The sequence below is a fragment of the Lycium barbarum genome, chromosome 12, assembly GCF_019175385.1.
Source record: "Lycium barbarum isolate Lr01 chromosome 12, ASM1917538v2, whole genome shotgun sequence".
Lineage (NCBI taxonomy): Eukaryota > Viridiplantae > Streptophyta > Magnoliopsida > Solanales > Solanaceae > Lycium > Lycium barbarum.
In genome coordinates this window covers 3,603,515-3,617,562 of record NC_083348.1, presented here as the reverse complement: position 1 = coordinate 3,617,562, position 14,048 = coordinate 3,603,515, and the positions used below count along the sequence as shown (strand labels likewise).

The window sequence follows — 14,048 nt, the reverse complement described above, 5'->3', positions numbered from 1 at the left end:
TACGTTAGGTTATTAGGAATTTTTTATTTTCTGTGATTTTATTGAGATGCCGTACCGTATAGCCATCCTTTTAGTCTATCTCAATAAAATCACAGAAAATAAAAAATTCCTAATAACCTAACGTAGTCTATTTCCACCTATGTATACCTCATCACTAGTAGATCTACAGATGTTTGACGTACGAAATAACCTAACGTTTTAGTTTTTTATTTTATTTTATTTTTAAAATCAGGTTAGCACTTATGCTGCTTCATGCAACTATATTTATTTAATCGAGTACGATCTCAAAGCACATGTAGGACAAGAAAGTATTCTAATGGTACCAAAAAAAAAAAGAAAAAAAAGAAGAAGTCAAATTAAAGTAAAAAAATAAATGACTTAAATTTTTTTTTTAAAGTCACGGAGATATTTTTTGAAACTTAGCAGACCCGACACACCAGAAAAAAAATTACCATGTGGCTTTAGAAAATTATATCTACTAAAGAAAATATAGGTAGATTTTTTTTTAATTAAAAAATAAATTAAATGATTTTTTTAAAAAATTCCGTTAGTGAAAAGGATATATTTGCACCATTTTGTAACTATAGGGGTATATTTACACCATTCTTATAACGGCAGGGTATATATGCACCACTTTTATAATGAGGACACATTTATTCTAAATCGCAAAGTTAAGGGTATATTTGCACCTTTTCCCTAAATAAAAAGAAAAGGAAAACCCTCTTTTTTTCTTCCTTCGTGCTTCTTTTTACCACACTGTTGCGATTAGAGACGTTAGACTTTTCCCCAATGGCATCCAACGATTCTGAGTTCGAAAAGGGTGTCGTTAGTGTTGTACGCATAAACGACTTCCTGGGTGACGACGAGCTTCGGGCAGTTGTATCTAGGTTGGATAGCGACAAAGACAAAGAGGTATTCGGGCTGGTGTGCCAGCGATGGCTTTACATTCAGAGTACAGAAAGGAAGAAACTTTGTGGTCGGGCCGGGCCTCACATGCTGCGCAATATAGCGGCCCGATTCAGTAGGTTGAATGAGCTTGGTCTATCTCACTCTGTGAATAGGTGTTTCTACCCTGGCGTTACTGATTCTGATCTTTCTGTTATTGCCGCTTCCTTCTCTTCTTTAAGGATACTCAATCTTCGCAACTGTAAAGGTCTGCTTTTTCCTTTTTCTCTGTACATTATTGAATTTCTTTAATTATTCCTTGAGATTTTGGTGTTAAATTTAACCAAATTTTTGGGAAAGATATGCTCCCTCTGTCCCAATTTATGTGTAAGTTCGGACTTCCAAAGTCAAACTTTTCAAAAATACTACTCCCTCGGGATCAAAGTGAGGTCCACTCGCACATCCTTAAAAAAATATTAACTCCTAAAAAAGTTAATTTGACTAAATTGCCTCTAATTAAATAGGTATTGAGATTTGATCTCATAACACTTAATAGAGGTAAATCTGAAAAAATAAGGTTAATTCTTTCTTGATTTGATAAGTGGATACTCTTCTTGATCTAAGAAAAAAAGCTAAGTGGATACTCTTTTTGATCTGGAGGAAGTATAAGTCACTATAATTGACAATTCAAACTATTTATAGGACATGAAAATATTGTGGTCAAAGGATAGCTTATTTGACACTCGCAATCGGAAAGTGCCACATAAATTGGGACGGATGGAGTAGTTTCTTTTACCTATCCTTTTGTAATTAGTGAACTTATGGGGGTTTTGGGTACTTCTGAATTTGGAAGAACAAAAAAAAAAAAAAAAAAACAAACAAAAAAAAGAAGTAAAAATGTGTGTATATTTTTGTATTTATTGTAAAATTGCGCAATGTGGTAGTAACATTTAAAGGTCAGCTTTTTTTTTCTTTCCTCTGTAGATGATTGAATTTTTTAATACCCTTTATGTAATTGCTGACTATTTCAGTGTTATTCCTTGAGATTTTGGTGGTAAACTTAACTAAATTTTGGGAAAGATATTAGTTTTTGCTACCTATCCTTGTGTAATTAGTGGATATATTAAGGTTTTGAGTACTTCTGTATTTGGAAGAACAGTAAAAATGTGTGTATATTTTTGAATTTCTTGTAAAATTGCGTGATGTGGTAGAAACACGAGTTGTTTCCATGGGTTTAGCTTATTACAACGCAATATAGTTGAACATTCTGGATTAGCCATGTTTGGAGTTGCCCTGGCAACTTGGATTTTCTAGTTCTTCAAGGTAAAGAAGCATAATGTAGAGCTTTGATTTTGATTCACATGGTCCCATTAATGACTATATCAGCATTGAACATTCTTTCATATAATTCTGGCTAAGATTCTTGGCTCTATATGGGGCTAATATTTGCCAAATTGGTTATTTCTCAAATCTTGATCCGAATGACTTGAATGGTATTGGGTAGATGATTATACTGTTGGATAGTAAGCTTTGGATATGTATCTCCTAATAGCAAAGAAGAAATTAGGTACTGATGTATCTTGTGCTACATAACTCGAGAATAGTTGTGTACCAATCTTCCGAATTTTAGACTTACTCGAGCTATTCCAGATGTTTTAATTTAACACTGTATACTCTTATTTTTCATTCAACAGCACTATCAAGCACTTACTCTTAATTGATTAACGTCTCCTGTTAGACTTACCTTGTTGGATCCATATTCAAAATTTACAGGCATAACTGACAATGGAATGGCTAAAATCGGATCCAGCCTCTCTTCTTTACAATCCCTAGATGTATCATACTGCAGTAAGCTGAGAGACAAGGGCTTGTCAGCTGTTGCTGAGGGGTGTCATGAGTTGAGAACCTTGCATCTTGTTGGCTGTAGATTCATGTCAGATTCATTATTGAAAGCTCTGTCCAAAAACTGCCACAATTTAGAAGAGCTGGGTTTGCAGGGATGCACCAATATTACTGATACAGGTTTATGTGTTCTCGTTGAAGGTTGCCGAAAGATAAAGCATTTAGATATTAACAAATGCAGAAAGATTGGTGACATCGGCGTATCTGCGGTGTCCAAAGCTTGCGCATTGATACTTAGTACGTTGAAGCTGTTGGATTGCTGCGAAGTTGGCGATGAGTCCATCTTATCCTTGGCTAATAACTGCAAAAATCTTGAGACGCTTGTTATCGGTGGTTGCCGTGACATATCTGATGAGTCCATGAAGTCATTGGCTGTTGCTTGTAGTAAAAGTCTCAGGGAACTGAGGATGGATTGGTGTTTGAATATTTCCGACTCTTCATTGGATTGTATACTTTCAGGATGCAGAAAGCTTCAAGTTCTTGATATTGGATGCTGCAAGGACGTCACTGATGCTGTATTTCAACAATTAGAAAGTGAAAAGTTAATTTTGGAATTGAAAATTTTGAAGCTGAGTAACTGCCCAAAGATCACAGTTATAGGAATTAAGAAGCTTTTGAAGTCATGTGAATCTCTAGAGTATGTAGATGTGCGGTCGTGCCCTCATATCACGAAAGCCGGGTGTAAGGAGGCTGGACTCCAGTTTCCTAAATCTTGTAAAGTTAACTTTTCTGGGAGCTTGGTTGGTCAAATAGTTGAAGTATACACAAGCTGACCCGGACACTACCATTACACATGAAAGGTGCTAATTACATAGTTAATTGAATTGCATTTTGATCTAATTGCCTGAAAAAGTTCATAAGCTGCATAAATTTAGCATTTGCTATTGCTACTTTCTTTGGGATTTAGTACCAATTCAGAACTCATGAATGGTGTTGGATTCCATAGTTACCATGGTTGCAACTTCACATTTGGAAACTTGTTTCTCAACCTATATCATGAATATAATGTTGGTCTCAGGTTGTGAGAAAACTATCATTACGACCAACCAAATGTAAGAGCCACTTAAATTTACATCTCGATACAGTGTGCAACAACTCAAGAGATCCACACGGCATTGAAAAGTAGTTCTCTTCTCTTTACCAGAAATTGAAGCAGCAAAGAACATAAAAGCAGAAACGTCATATGATCAGTGCTCTTATGTGCTTGTGAAGATATTAACTTGTGAACTCTTAAGTAAGCCTTGCCCTCATGTCTTCAAGTAGGTAAATTTTGTCATAGAGCTCATGCCAAGGACAAATAAATGCTAAAAGAAATCATTGAAAGAAAGCTACCTCGTTTGACCACATGAAGAACTCAAAGAAAGCTCATAGATGTCTTTATTTGATTCAGAAGTTCTTGATATTGGATGCTGCGAGGAGGTTACTGATGCTCAATTTCAACAATTAGGAAGTGAGGAATTAATTGTGGAATCGAAAATTTTGAAGGTAGCTGTCCAGAGACACAGTTGAAGGAATTAAGAAGCTTTTGAACTCATGTGAGTCTCTCAAGTATCTAGATATGCGGTCCTTCCTTCATATCACGAAAGCAGGGTGTGAGGAGGCTGGACTCCAGTTTCCTGAATCTTGTAAAGCTAACTTTTCTTGGAGCTTGGTGGGTCAAATAGTTGAAGTATGCGCAAGCTGAACCTGCTTAGTCCGATTCAGCAAGTGACCTTTGACTTGTCATATGACTAGGAGCTGCTGATGTCAGTCTTCTATTCCCATTCTTTGTGCTTTATTGCGCATCAATTTCATCTGTTCACTCATCTTATAAAAAATCTTCGAAATCATCCTTGTAAATTAGTATTCGGCCCCCATTGTTTGTTATAGTTTCAGATTATGAAATGAGCTTACCTTAATTTTGAGTTTGACTGTAAATGTAGTCGTGGAAATAATTAAAATTTTCGTATGGACCTACCAAATTATCCTGTTGGAATACTTGCTTATAATTGGAGTATGATGTCAGTGTTAGTAATCTTCTGGATGGTACAATGTATTACTAAGACGGATAAACAACTCCTTTTTCCCGGTTCACAACCAATTAACCTTGCTGGCTCACACATATGCATGCGTGAGACGTCAAAAAATGCTATGTTAAGTTGTAGCTAAAAATGTGATTGTGTATAAGCACTTCCACACATGGTCAATGAAGTGGGTCCAAATCTTGGAGACCAAGGTTAAAATTCCGTCTTCCTAACCCTTAGTGGCAGAGTTACCCGATACTTGTGCTGGTGGGGGATTGCATGTAACCAGTCAAATAGTTGAAGCATTAGCAAGCTGACCTAGAGACCACCGTTTCTTTTTTTTTTTTAAAAAAAACTTCATAAGGTATAGATTCTGATTTATCAGAAAAGGAAAAAAAGAAAAAAAAAAAAAAAGAAAGAGAAAATAAAGCACCGAGCCTTGATCATAAAAGAACTGTTTGGTTGGGACTCTGTCCTCTCCTTGTTGGAAGGGGCATAAAAATGATCAGTAATTGTGGGTATGTTCCAGACTTTTAAGTTCCTTCTTAGAATCACTTTATGTTCTGGATTATCTGAAAATGTGGTTGGCAAGGCAGGAGTAAATACTCAAAATACCCCCCAACGTTTGACCAAAATTTCAATTACACACCTAACCTTTGTGTTGGTTCTATTACCCCCTTGGACAATTTTTTCCAGTAATAAAATGCCCCTTTTTTACTGATGTGGCTGTCCAATATGCAATATACTCACCCTTAAAAAGCCACACCCACATATGTGATGGCTGGTGAAGTGCACGCACCCTGACACGTGTTAATTTAAATTAAAACATTTATTTTTCATTTTTTTCTTATTCTTTCCCTTTTTTATTTATTTATTATTCTATTTCTTTCCTTTCTCTTCCACCTTATTCCGCTGGAACACCACCCACCTTCATCTTTCATCTTAACCAAATCTTCATCTTTCTTCTTTGACGACACAACTAAATTTTTTACAAATGAAGATGAAGATACTGGTGTTGTCACATTTACATTAGGCTTCAAGGGGTTTTTCAAGACTTCATTTTTATCATCAAAATCTTTACTTGGGGTCTGATTTTTCACATTTGATGATTCTTGATTCAAACCAGATGAAGATGTTGGTGCTACTACTGAGGGGTTCTTCAAGATTTCAACTTTATCATGTGAATCATTCTTCAAAGTTTCATTTTTACCAATACCCAAATTTTTTTCCAAATTGGGAGGCTCAAAAGTTGAGTTTTGGGATCTGGGGTTAGAAAAATTTTGAACTTGCTGTGATGAATTAGGGAAAAAATAAGAGTACATTGAAGAAAAATGAGATCTATAAGATTCATCAGAATAAGTTACAGTATTACTACTAGTACTACTAGGAGTATGAAAAGAATGGCGGAAGGGGATAATAAAATGGGACTTGTAGGTTGATGGTGGAGGGGAAATAAAGTGGGTGATTGGGTGGTGGAGGAGGAAAATAGAGATGGAGAACTCAGTAGGTGAATTAACGCCATTGATGGAGCCAATTCAAGGAGATGTTTACAAGAAAAAGTTTGCACTTGGAATTTTTTTGGGTTTTGATTTTTGATTATTCTGAACACTACAATTCTGAACTTTCTTGTTTCGATTTTATTTGTTATTATGAGAAAAATGGAGTTCGCCGGAAAATTTTTCCGGCAACCTAAATCCGATGACCTATTGAAGAGAAGAAGAAATAAGAGAGAGAAAATGAAAAAAAAAGAGAGAAAGAATTAAAGAAATCAGAAAATTAATATTAAACAAAAATATTTTTAAAAATAATTTTTTAATAAACTATTTTTATCTCTCACTCTCTAAGAGAGAATAAATACACTCTCTTTGACACCTCAGCATTTAGGGAGCAATATATTCCACTTTTAAAATGACCAGGGGGTTAATAGGACCCCCGCAAAGGTTTGGTGTGTAGTTGGGATTTGGGCCAAACGTTGAGGGGTATTTTGAGCATTTTCTCACCAAGGCAGTCTTCTTTTTGACAGAGATTGAAAAGAGCTTAACTGGTTCAGATTTCTCTGAAAAAATAATCCACTGAAAATAGCTTAAGGTTGTTTCGTTGTGTACACAAATATAGGTAATTGAATTGCATTTGATCTAATTGCCTGAACAAGTTCACAAACTGCATAAATTTAGCATTTGCTACTTTCTTTGAAATTTAGTACCAAATTCAGAATTCACTAATGGTGTTGGATTCCATTATTACCATGGTTGCAACTTCTCATTGGGGAACTTGTTTTTGGTGAGGTTTTCGTTGAGCTTATTGAATCCATCCTTTCTCCAAGTTTGTTCATCTTGCAGATAACTGATTTTCCTGCATATTCAAGTAGATGTAATGTTAATGATTTGATTACTACACACATTCAACTTATGGATTATCAAGTTAAAAGGGATACTCACTTTGCTTTATGAAGGAACATGGTCTTGGCAAATAGGATGTAACATAAGTCTCTTTGGCTGCCTTTTAAATGAAAGTCTCTCTGCATTAATGGGAACTCCAATCACGTTATCTCTGAGTAGGTTCATCATTGAGCTACCTATTTTGATTGGAAGAATTGCTGAATTTTTTAGGTCAGTGAGAAACCAGTCTTTGGTTGATGATGAGGGCCATTCCGCATTATAAATAGGGAGTTATGGGGTGTTGTTGATTCTTCAACATAGTTGTTGCATGAGTCAGCTATGGGTCATCCAAAAGAGAAGATTTCTTTTGTTCCCAGGAAAAAATCTTCTTCATCATCCATGTAAGTTAGTACTGCGCCCCATTGTTTGTTATACTGTCAGATTATGAGATGAGCTTACCATAATTTTGAGTTTGACTGTGGGTATAGTTGTAAAAATAATTGAAGTTTTCATATGACCTATCAAATTATCCTGTTGGAATACTTGCTTATCATTGGGGTATGATGTCAGTGTTATTCAGATGCCATAATCTGCTGGATGGTGCAATGTATTACCAAGACTGATAAACAACTCCTTTTTTCCTGTTCATGACCAATTAACCTGTGCTGGCTCATATATATGCATGTGTGAGACCTCAACATATACTTTGTGAAGTTGTAGCTAACTACGTAATTGTGTATAATGTTACCATTGTCAAAAGAAAATGTAATTGTGTATAAGCACTTCCATACATGGTGAATGAGATGGGTCCAAACGTTGGAGATCAGGGTCTCATTTGCCTAAACCTTGGTGGGTCAAATAGTTGAAGCATATGTAAGCTGACCCGGACACCACCATTACTTGAAGAAATTCACAAAGTATAAAATCTGAGTTATCAGACAAAGAAAAAAAAAAAAAAAGAGAAACTGAAGCACTGAGCCTTGATCATAAAAGAATGAATCGTTTGGTTAGGACTCTTTCCTCCCCTTGTTGGAAGGGGCATAAAACCGATCAGTAATTGTGGGTATGTTTGACTTCTAAGTTTCCTTGTTAGAATCGCTTTATATTCTGGATTATTCGAAAATGTAGTTGGCCAAGGTTGTTTCGTTGTCTACATATGAAAGGTGCTAATATAGGTAATTGAATTGCATTTTGATCTAATTGCCTGAACAAGTTCATAAACTGCATAAATTTAGCATTTCCTGTTGCTAGTTTCTTTTATATTTGGTACCAATTCAGTATTCATGAATGGTGTTGGATTCTATTGTTACCATAGTTGCAACTTCTCATTGGGAAACTCGTTTCTCAAATTATATCATGAACATAATTTTGGTCTCAGGTTGTGAGAAAACTACCATTACAACCAACCAAATGTAAAGGCCACTTAAAATTTACATCCCGATAGAGTGTGGGACAACTCAAGAAATCCACAAAGCATTGTGAAGTAGGTATTTTATACCTCGGTGCATCATATTGAGCAAGTCGGTTCAAAATTCCTTTCCGTTAATATACCCCAAGGCTGTCAAAGCAAAACTAAAATCTTTTCTCTGAGACAGTTGAGCTTTTGTGATAAACTATACAGATATATGACTGTTCAATTTTGAATCAACATTTGTACATTGATAATGTTAGGTATCAGAAAACAGAAAGAGAAAGGAACTCTTTTTTTTCCCTTTCGTTAGCATGCTTGAGATCCTGAGATAGCCTGGTGGAGATAATTCAATGTCTTTTGATGATTGAGGAATCCCATAAACCAGAACTCAAAATTGTCCTCTGTGACTATCTGAATGTACTTCCGTGATGGCTTTCGGATATTCTCGCTCTCTTTGGCTTTATATATCTTGCTCATTGGGATCATAACCTGCATATTGGGAAAATGCTTTTAGATTGTGCTTTAGATGACAAAAAAATTGGAGATAGTTAAAACTGTGTAGGTAACTACCTTGTAACAGATTCTAAGCAACTTTCCAGTTGGAGATGAAATCTTTACTGATCTCTCACTGCAGAATGCTACCTTATCTGTAGATATGAAGAGAAGGCCTGCCATTGGTCCTGATGTAGTTGATAAATAGCATTGAGAAACCTTGAGTAGCTTTTCATCATCTTTAACGCTAAACAACTTCTTGAAAATTCTCTCCAATCCTCCTACTTGAAGAATTTTCGCACCAAGGCTCAATTTACCCTTCACAGTTTCTGTCAGCTTTGGGCTTAGCCTCACTGCAAGGACAAAGATGAAACACTTGAGAGACTGCAATCAATAATTTCCGTTCTTACACGTAGATATGGGTATGCACTTAAATATTACTCCGCTATGGATTTTGTTTTACTTCTCAAAACTTTTGTTGAGGTTTTCATTAAGTTTATTAAACACATACCATGTTCACGGATGCCTTGTGCAAGACAATCCATCCTTTCTCCAAGTTTGTTTATCTTGCAGATAACTGATTTTCCTGCATATTCAAGTAGATGTAACACTGTTAATGATCTCTTTCTTCAATGATTTGGACACATTCAACTTATAGATTATCAAGTTAAAAGGAATACTCACTTTGCTTTGTATTAGAAGAAACATGTTCTTGACAAACAGGATGTAACATAAGTCTTTTTGGCTGCCTTTGAAATGAGAATGTCTCTGCATTAATGGGAATTGCAATCACATTATCTGTCAATAGGTTCGTCATTGGAAGGGTTGCTGTGTTTTTCAGTTAAGTGAGAAAGAAGTTTCTTGTTAATGATGGTTGAAGGCCATTATTTCACGTATTATAAATAGGGAGTTATGGGGAGTTGTTGAATCTTGAACATAATTGTTGCATGAGTCAGCTATGAGTCATCCAAAATAAAAGATTTCTTTAGTATTTTCTTTTGTAACCCAGGAAAAGGGAAATTGTTAAGGTGGGTTGTCGGCTGAAATCTTCCAAGATGTGATCGATAATCTTTATATTGATTAAAGTTTGAAATGGTCAAAGATCATAGTGCAATCCAAGTTGGATGTGTCTTTTTATTGTTGTTAATATTTCAATCATTTTATATCTTTCCTTGCGGTCCCATTAATCTGTGTCTGTTTGCATTGGAAATGCCTTCTAGCTGTCTGCTAATATAAATTAGTAGGCTAAGTTCTGTTGCATTATTTTATAATCCAGAGTTGTGTGCTGATGTGGTGCTTTAACTTTGTGAGTTGGCATGCTTAGTTTGTGATGTAACCTACTTTTTTCCTTTTTCTGTAAGATTGAACAAAAAGGTAAAGAATGCTGAAATTTTATGTCACCTTATCAAAAACAGTAATTCACCCAACTTACGAGTGCTGAGTTGGATTGGCATGTGTCTGCCGACTGGTTTCTGGTCAGACGGTCTATTGCCTCACTCCTATTTTGTTGGACATATTTCTGCTTTCACTATCATACAAAAGTAGCTTTGTCAATAATGTTCGTCAACATTTCATTGAATTCTCAAGTTTCAATATGGTATGATCACATAGCTCTCTTCATTTTCCGCACTTCCGGTTACCAAGTTTTACTGAAAAGAGACAGAAATTAGATCTTCATTTGTTTAAGGTAATTTACTTTAAAAAACCACGGTATTACTTAAAGTGGATTTAATAACAGAATGCTTCATTATTTCTCAAAATTGCTGCGAGTTAATTGTCAGATCTGCCTGCATTTTAAGACATCTTCTATTATTTGTGTAGGTTAGGCTAAAATTACTCCTCATTAATTTGGACAAGTATATAAATCTATCATTCTTGATCGCTGAGAGGTAGGTATCTCTCGTGTTCATTTCTGTCTTTATCGATCAAAGTCAGAAGTATATACGATTTTTCACATACAGGCAAACGCAAACAAATGTTGAATCTCTTTTAATATACTGAATTTTAATTAGGTGTCTCGACAATATTTGAGATAGATGAAACAATTTTAAGTTAGAAAAAATCAAGATTGTGTACGCTGCTTATTATGTCAGGTAAGCCGTAAGCATAGTCTTCCATCACAGCTAACAATCTGATAGGACTAACCAATCTTTGCTGATTTGGAGTTAATTGCATTATTTTTCTATTTAAGAATCTCATGTTTGAGGTGTAATGGCAGAATCTATAGGATGGTATAGGTTACTCCAGCTGGAATACACATCCATATATAGAATCAGGTGACGCACACACGGGAATGGAATCCTTTTTTTCTGTTTCTTTTTTTGAGGTCAAATTTTTAGAGGAAATAGTTGTCGAGATTCACATTAAAAAGAAATATCAAGACAGAATAGCCTAAGAGGTCCCTGTACTTGTCCCGAATTATCATTCCGATGTCTCTACTTACATGTTTGCCAACCTTACCCTTCTAGTTTTAAAGCATTTTAAACCCTTATCATCATGCGAGGCATTTTTGACACAAGTGTTGTCTCACATGCCTTTAAGGGGTGTGAGGCCTTCTGAAAAGACACCAATAGTCAATTTTTGGCATATTTTGACATGCATCTTCTTCCTCATTATTCATTCATCATTATTGATCAAAATCCACGTTTTTTTTTTGTTGACTTTTCTTTTCTGTGTTTGGATTTTTCTGTCCAAATTTCGTCACCATTAAATCTTTTTTTTAAGTTGCTGCCTTGCTTCTTCTTCAAAGGGATTAGTTGATTAATTCTTTGAAGTTTTTTGGCTGGTAGAGAAACAGTTGGGGTCAGAATTTTCTGGGGCTAATAGAATTCGAAGAAATGGAATTGAGATCATATGCTTTATTTTCTTTCTTTGTTCTCTCAAACCAATAAAAAAACCTTGAACCATCAAATTTGCTCCTTGATTTTGCTCCAGATGTGCCAAGGTTTCCAGTAAACAAGATGAAAACGATAAACTACATAAGAGATTTGAATGTAAACAAATTAATACTACTCATAATTTCACTACAAATTAAAGAGAATAAATGGTACCTTGGATTTGCTAGCATTAATTTCATTGCTGCCAGCCATGAGCCCATGACCGTTGCTCAAAAAAGAAGAAAAACAAATCGAATCTTCGGACAAATCTTGAAAAAGTCACAAATGAGCTTGTCGAATTTTTGGTTGTAAGCTCCAAATTGTTATTGGGGTTTGTTGATAAAGTTGCCTGGAGGTTACAATTAAAACTTCAAGTGTTTTGGTGGAGATTTGATGAAGTTTGGTTGGAAAATCTTGAGCAAAAATGGTGAGGAAGATGATGGTCTGGTTTTTTCCATTTTTATTTTTATTTTACTTTTTTATTTGTAATTTCTAAGTGTCATTTTAAAATGACGTGTAAGCGTTGTATTACAAGCACCATGATCGGGCTGAAAAATGGTTTAAAATCATTTTTTTGCCCGGATTGCCCTTCTTTTGGGGGTGGTCTTTAAATTTTGCTCATCATATTTGTGGTCTTTAAGTTTTGCCCTTTGCTTGAAAAGGTGAGCGAATACATGAAGTTCTGGGTTCGAACCCTCGCTCAGGCATAAAATAAAAAAATAATTTCGCCAGGCAGGACTGGGGGAGTGTATGCCGGATCCAACATACAATCTTTAATGAAAAGCTAAAGTTATGCCGGATCCGGCATAACTAAAAATCTGCCCCATAAGGCAGAATTTTTCCTAAAACATAGTTTAGTTATGCCTTATGGGGCAGAATTTTAGTTAAGGCATAACAAAATTATGCCCCATAAGGCAAGAACTTTTCTTAAGGCATAGACTTTGCCTTATAAGGCAAAGTTTAAGTCATGCCTTAAGGAAAAGTTTCGCCTTATGGGCATACTTTTAATTATGTATTTGGGGCACACTTTTTAGTTAAGGCATAACTAAAAGTTTACCTTGAAAAGTAAAATATATATATATATATATATATATATATATATATATGCTTCAAGGCAAAGTCTGCCGGAGGGGGCAGACTTTTAGTTAAACACAACTAAAAGTCTGCCCCCTCCGGCAGACTTCTAGTTAAACACAACTAAAAGTCTGCCGGAGGGGGCATAGCAAAATTTAAACTTTGCCTTATAAGACAAACTTTTAGTTATGCCTTAAGGAAAACTTACGCCTTATGGGGCATACTTTTAGTTATGTTTTATGGAGCACACTTTTAGTTAAGGCATTACTAAAAGTTTACCTTGAAAAGTTAAAAACAAATACGTATATATGCTTCAAGGAAAAGTCTGCCCCCTCCGCCAGACTTTTAATTAAACATGACTAAAAGTCTGCCGGATGGGGCATAGCGAAATTTAAACTCTGCTTTGCAATTTTTTTTAAAAATTTTTGGCTGAGCGGGGGTTCGAACCCGAAACCTATGGGTTTTAGCCGAAGGGAAAAATTTAAATACCACCCCAAAAAAAGGGCAATTCTGCGAATTGCCCGCTTAAAATGCTTTGTTTTAAAAGGTAGAAGGGTTTGGTTGGTAAACATGTAAGTAGGGATAACAGGATGAGAATTCAGGACAAGTACAAGGCCTCCCAGGCTATTCCGCCAAATTTCAAACCTCTCCTCTTTAAGTTTGTATAAAATCTCAATTTTCAATAACTTTTTCAAAGAAAGCTTTAAAGCTGGGAGAACGAGGGTGGGGAAAGAAAGTGATGACGCCCTTGGATTCCATTGGGTTTAATGCAATATATATATATATATATTTTTTTTTAAAAATTGGTTTTTATTACATAGCGGGGGAGGGGTAGGGAAAATAGGAGAGGAGATTACAACGTGGGGATTCGAACCCTCACCAACAAGGTGAGAGTTTAGATAGTCAACCAATTGAGCTACTAGATCCCTACGGGTTTAATGCAATATACAAACACTTACACAATGGTTTTGAGGGGTCCAAATGTTATAGGCAACATTTTTGGGATATTGAAAACAAAATTTAGAGA

General features: G+C 35.5%; 2 protein-coding genes across 3 annotated transcripts; one reads left to right on the top strand and one right to left on the bottom strand.

Annotated features, from left to right (window-relative positions):
• The first annotated feature begins 722 nt into the window (after positions 1-722).
• Positions 723-5,128, top strand: LOC132621313 (uncharacterized). 2 transcript variants are annotated; one of them, XM_060335535.1, is made up of 3 exons: positions 723-1,153; positions 2,659-3,587; positions 4,178-5,128. In XM_060335535.1, the coding sequence occupies exons 1-2, from the start codon at positions 790-792 to the stop codon at positions 3,558-3,560; spliced, it is 1,266 nt and encodes a 421-aa protein (XP_060191518.1). In that variant the 5' UTR covers positions 723-789; the 3' UTR covers positions 3,561-3,587; positions 4,178-5,128. The 2 variants fall into 2 exon arrangements, with proteins under 2 accessions (XP_060191518.1, XP_060191516.1); XM_060335533.1 differs by having other exon boundaries at positions 2,659-4,685.
• Positions 5,129-8,633: 3,505 nt separating this feature from the next.
• Positions 8,634-10,713, bottom strand: LOC132621314 (GEM-like protein 6). Its single transcript, XM_060335536.1, has 4 exons — positions 9,756-10,713; positions 9,583-9,657; positions 9,150-9,424; positions 8,634-9,068 (listed from the first exon to the last, which is right to left on the bottom strand). The coding sequence occupies exons 1-4, from the start codon at positions 9,886-9,888 to the stop codon at positions 8,886-8,888; spliced, it is 666 nt and encodes a 221-aa protein (XP_060191519.1). The 5' UTR covers positions 9,889-10,713; the 3' UTR covers positions 8,634-8,885.
• Positions 10,714-14,048: the final 3,335 nt, after the last annotated feature.

Coding starts and splice junctions, on each gene's coding strand:
- LOC132621313 (XM_060335535.1), top strand. CDS start 790: ATGGCATCCAACGATTCTGAGTTCGAAAAGGGTGTCGTTAGTGTTGTA. Junction 1,154..2,658: donor CAATCTTCGCAACTGTAAAG/GTCTGCTTTTTC, acceptor CAAAATTTACAG/GCATAACTGACAATGGAATG.
- LOC132621314 (XM_060335536.1), bottom strand. CDS start 9,888: ATGACGAACCTATTGACAGATAATGTGATTGCAATTCCCATTAATGCA. Junction 9,658..9,755: donor TTCTTCTAATACAAAGCAAA/GTGAGTATTCCT, acceptor TTGAATATGCAG/GAAAATCAGTTATCTGCAAG. Junction 9,425..9,582: donor ACAAGGCATCCGTGAACATG/GTATGTGTTTAA, acceptor TTGTCCTTGCAG/TGAGGCTAAGCCCAAAGCTG.